Source organism: Myotis davidii, unplaced genomic scaffold, assembly GCF_000327345.1.
Source record: "Myotis davidii unplaced genomic scaffold, ASM32734v1 scaffold174, whole genome shotgun sequence".
In the NCBI taxonomy this organism is placed as follows: Eukaryota; Metazoa; Chordata; class Mammalia; order Chiroptera; family Vespertilionidae; genus Myotis; species Myotis davidii.
The window spans coordinates 1,051,744-1,056,524 of record NW_006289087.1 but is presented as its reverse complement, the minus strand read 5'-3'; the positions used below and the strand labels follow the sequence as shown (position 1 = coordinate 1,056,524).

Sequence of the window (4,781 nt, the reverse complement as noted above, 5' to 3'; positions counted from 1 at the left end):
TGACTGCACGGGGCTCACCTGCATGACTGCACGGGGCTCCCCTGCATGACTGCACGGGGCTCACCTGCATGACTGCACGGGGCTCCCCTGCATGACTGCACGGGGTTCCCCTGCATGACTGCACGGGGCTCCCCTGCATGACGCATAGGGGCTCCCCTGCATGACTGCACGGGGCTCCCCTGCATGACTGCACGGGGCTCACCTGCATGACTGCATCAGGCCCGCGAGGCTCTGGAAGAAACCCACGTCCTTCTTCTCCTTGAGGTAGTCGAGCATTTTCTGCAGTAAACACAGAAGCCACTGCATTCAACCCTCATTTGTTATTAAGAAAAAAAGCAACAAACACGCTTTCTCTTCCGTAATAAAGATAAAATAATATTCAGTATATACAGGTATCCTTTGTCGCAACTGGTTGAAGTTACTAAAATTTCAGCCCAAATCATGTCCGACTTTTAAACAGAACATAGTTCAAACTGTGTTGGGAAGTGATTTTTCTCATTTCTCGGGAGACTCAAAAGAACTACAACTAAAATAATTCCTGTAATGTGACAAACAGGCTAACCAACTAGGTCTCGGTAAGAAGCAACTTTGCCGACTGGGTGGCGTAAACCGCAGCCCATGGTGACACCACATCCCCTGGCACGTCTCTAAAGCAACCTTCCTAATGCCATGACCCTTTAATACAGTTCCTCATGTTATGGTGACCCCCAACCATAAAATTATGTTCGTTGCTACTTCATAACTGTAATCGTGCTACTGTTATGAATCGTCATGTAAACATCTAATATGCAGGATGTATTTTCATTGTTACAAATTGAACATCATTAAAGCATAGTGATGAATCACAAAAACAATATGTAATTATATATGTGTTTTCCAATGGTCTTAGGCAACCCCTGTGAAAAGGTCGTTTGACCCCCAAAGGGGTCGCAACCCACAGGTTGAGAACCGCTGCTCTAAAGGGAGGTAGCGCCCATACATTGTTTTAACACATTATTAACATCGAGCTGTTCAGTGCACCAAGAAATCCCTCGGATGCTGGGACAAGATGACTAGAAAATGAAGACATATTTACGTAGAAAATGAAACATCGCACACTTGGTAGTGCTTTGAGGATGGCTAAAGGCATTCAACAGGGGGACTAGGTGGCCCATGGTCTCAAAGAGCATCATGGGAGTGGCTTAGAGACTCACCTGCTGCACTGTGGAGTTCCCACCGTTTAGGATAGCAATTCCAAGTTTCAAAGTAGCAGCCACCATCGGTCCAGTTTCACCTTAAAAATATAAAAACGGTGCTCCTTACATCATTTCACCTGTTGCATCTATGTATTCTACCCCAAAATGTGCACTTTTAAAATTATTACCACCCTATAGCTCTCTATCATGGTGACGAGGGCCGGACTGACTTATGTACCAAAAAATATTTTAAAGTGATAATGCATATTTTGCCATCAATGTTTTTTCAAAATTCTGTGTAATACAGACAAAACTGAAACCATATGAGGACAAAAAAAAGAATATAAAAAATAATTTATTTTGAAATACACAGACAACAGGGTGGTGAATGCCTGGGGAAAAGAGGGAAAATCTCTAATACTCTCAACAATAAAATTAAAAAAACACACAAAGACTCACTTTAAAGGTCTCCATTTATATCAAGGGTCTGCAGACTATGACCTGAGGGCCAACCAGCTCATCACATTTTTGTAAATAAAGTTTTATTGAAACACAGCCACGCCATTCGCTTACATAGTGTCACTGGGTGCTCTCCTGCTGCCAAAAACATTTCCCTGGCCTTTCGCAGGAGACGTTTCCCCACCCGAGTCACATGAGTAGCTCCTTAGAGTTGTGTCACAGCAGAATTTCCAAAACTTCTTGAGCAGAAATAAAACATCTTTAAATTTGACTCTGAAACAGAGTCACGATTAGACTGTATAAATGAGGGCTCACCTCGCATTTGTTCTCACTGACCTGGCTGTGACCCAGAGAAGCAGGCCTAAGTGAGTGGGTGAGTGGACCTGAGGGAGCTGGGGCAGGAAGGGGAGATGAAGGAAGAGGAGATGCAGGATGACATGCAGGAGGAGGAGATGTGGGAGGAGGAGATGCGGGAAGAGGCGATGTGGGAAGAGGAGATGCGGGCAGCAGGCCGAGGGCTCACCTTTGCTGGCGCTGATGGTCTGCAGCACCATCTCGGCGGCGCCGCGCTCATGCAGCCGGGCTTGCTGGTACAGAAGCTTCTGCTTCTCCATTTCCTTTTCCTGAACACAAACCCCAACCGGTTATGTTGTGGCGACCAGTCGGCAGGCAGCTTTCTAGTCACCACACTTCAGTCATCTCCATGTATGGGCTCTATGACAACATTATGGACCATTTCAACACCGACATTGTTATGAGACACAGGTTCACATAGTCAACTCTTGGTTTTATTTCAACTGGTTCATCAGGATAGAGTTGCTCAATTTTAATGATTTGATTAGTCCAAAGCCTGGCCCACCGTTTTGAAGTAGCTGTACTTCGTCACTGAAACTTGCACTTTCGGAATTATACATTTGTGCATAAGTTTTCCCGTTTTGAATAATCTCCGTGTCATGGCCATAACTTGATACTGCTCAGCAAAAGGCTCGAGTGCAAGATATCACTGAATGGCAGAGAAACGCTGAATGAGACGAGTTGGAGTTTAAGCAAAATTGAAAGCTGATATGGATAAAGAGTAGGCTTTGCCTACGTAGGGACTATGAAACCTCTCCCCAGTGCCCCCCCGGGCCCCCCAGGGAATAAAGCCATGTGCCTTTATATTTTGTATTCTCTGGCGGCAACAAACGATGCTGCATGGTGTTGCTGGGGCAATGGCTGGAGTTGGCTCGGTTCCACTCAAACTACCACTGAGAACATAAAGAAGAAAATAAGGAGAAAATATAAAGGCACAGCGAAGTCAAGACTGAAGGATCATTCACTGGAGCGGCCCAGTCGCTGGAGAACTGAGACGGCTAAGCAGTACAAGTTGCAGAGTGGACGTTGCATAGAGCCCTGTGACAGCGAGCCCATTGATGGCGCGGGAGGGAAGCTTAGTCAACGGGACATGACACGCTCGACCAGCATCATGTCCATAAACACAACGGCCAAAACAGAGGTGACCTCAGAGCAGGAGCTGCAGCAGAGGGTCCACTTTGCTGCCATAAACTTTCCATCCAAAGTACGGAATAGACACTGGGAGATGGAAGAGGTTTAAAAAATGAAGGCTTGCTGGTTACAGAATATGAAAAATAAAGGAAACTAAAAGGAGGGGGGGGAGAAATGGGCTCAAACAAATGATAAAAGAAACCTTTAAACCAAAAGCAACCAACACAGACATCAAGCTGTTACCAGAGAGTGCTCGCCGATGCTGGCAAAATTGGCTCTTAAATCTTTGATAATATCGTGCTGCGAAAACAAAATCGATCAGGGTGTTTTTTTTTTTTTTCACACTATCGTTAGAGCTCCTGCGGTTAAATGTTTAGTTTTTTCTTAAATTATGTGATAGGCCTAAATGGAAGCGGAGAAAAAAAAAACAGGCAGCTTTGCTTTGTCGTAGCCATGCTGACATCTAAAAGGTTTGCCTTCATGTTTAAACCTCTTCCTCTGAAGTCAGAAACAGAACAGAAACATAGCCACACAGACACACAAACCATATCGTCACACAACACAGCTTGAGGAGCACTGAGAGAAGACCCCGTCTGCTCTCCGGGTGGCGCTGGAACGAGGAAGCAACAACTGATTCTTCCTTTTAGACCCAACGATCTTTCCCGCCCTCCCGTGGCCAGAGCGATTCCTGGGACTTTGCTCCCCAGGGTTACTGACTCCTCTTGTGGGTGTTTCGATAAGACAGTGGTAAGAAATTAGTGGCGTGGGGACGGCCCCAGCATTTTCATCAACGACAGGGGAAGGGAGTTAGAAAGATCAATTCTTTACGGACCCATAGAGCATAGTAGAAAGCTAGTCATCAGGACACCCCAAGAAAATGACAGCACACCATATATTCTTGAGGGGAAAAACAACAACCTGTCCCCAAAGTACGTAGGGCAGCTCAAAGTTCTGCCAGAACAATTTGTACGGTACGCACTAAGGTCCCAGAATCCTTTGCAGTAACTAAAGTCACGTGGATGGATGAGTGTCAGGAGGATGAAGAAATAGACAGGATGTCAAGTTGTCTTCTTTAAAAAATAACCCCCTGGGCAAAGGTGACTCTCACCTTTCTTCCATAGCTTCTAAATTTCTATAATAGTAACGACTTCAGGAGTGAGGGGGACACTCAGATCTGAAGTTGCATGTTGAACTAAAAGAGAGAAAGTGATCTGGAGGCAGGAAGGGCCGAACATCACATGGAGGGTCAGGGCCCTGAGTTCCTGCCAGTGGGTGGGTTGGGCTCTCTTCTCACGAGACTTTCATTCAATACCTTTCAGGTCTCTGACAAGGCTTCTCAGGTGTCATTTAATCTTGTCATCAGAATTCGATCCCAACATAAAAAAATAAAACCTTCACCGCTAGGCCAGAAGTTTTCAGACAATAAAATGATGGATTAGGTAGGGGGAAAAATACTTTCTTTTCAAATTTACTGCAGACCTGTTTGTTTGTTTGTTTTTTAAAAAATGTTTTATTGATTTTTAGATAGAGAGGGAGAGAGAGATAGAAACATCGATGAGAGGGAAACATTGATCGCCTGCCTTCTGCATGCCCACACTGGGGATAGAGCCCACAACCTGGGCATGTGCCCTGACCAGGACATGAACAGTGACCTCTAGGTTC

The 4,781-nt window shown here is 45.4% G+C and overlaps 1 protein-coding gene across 1 annotated transcript in view; it reads right to left on the bottom strand.

Annotated features, from left to right (window-relative positions):
• Positions 1-4,781, bottom strand: part of RYR2 (ryanodine receptor 2) — a 185,593-nt gene that overhangs the window by 28,042 nt on the left and 152,770 nt on the right. Inside the window, exons 81-83 of the mRNA XM_015562331.1 lie at positions 2,158-2,257; positions 1,194-1,273; positions 203-279 (exon numbers count right to left, since the gene is read on the bottom strand). Coding sequence (XP_015417817.1) covers positions 203-279; positions 1,194-1,273; positions 2,158-2,257 — 257 coding nt within the window. The remainder of the gene's footprint in view (positions 1-202; positions 280-1,193; positions 1,274-2,157; positions 2,258-4,781) is intronic.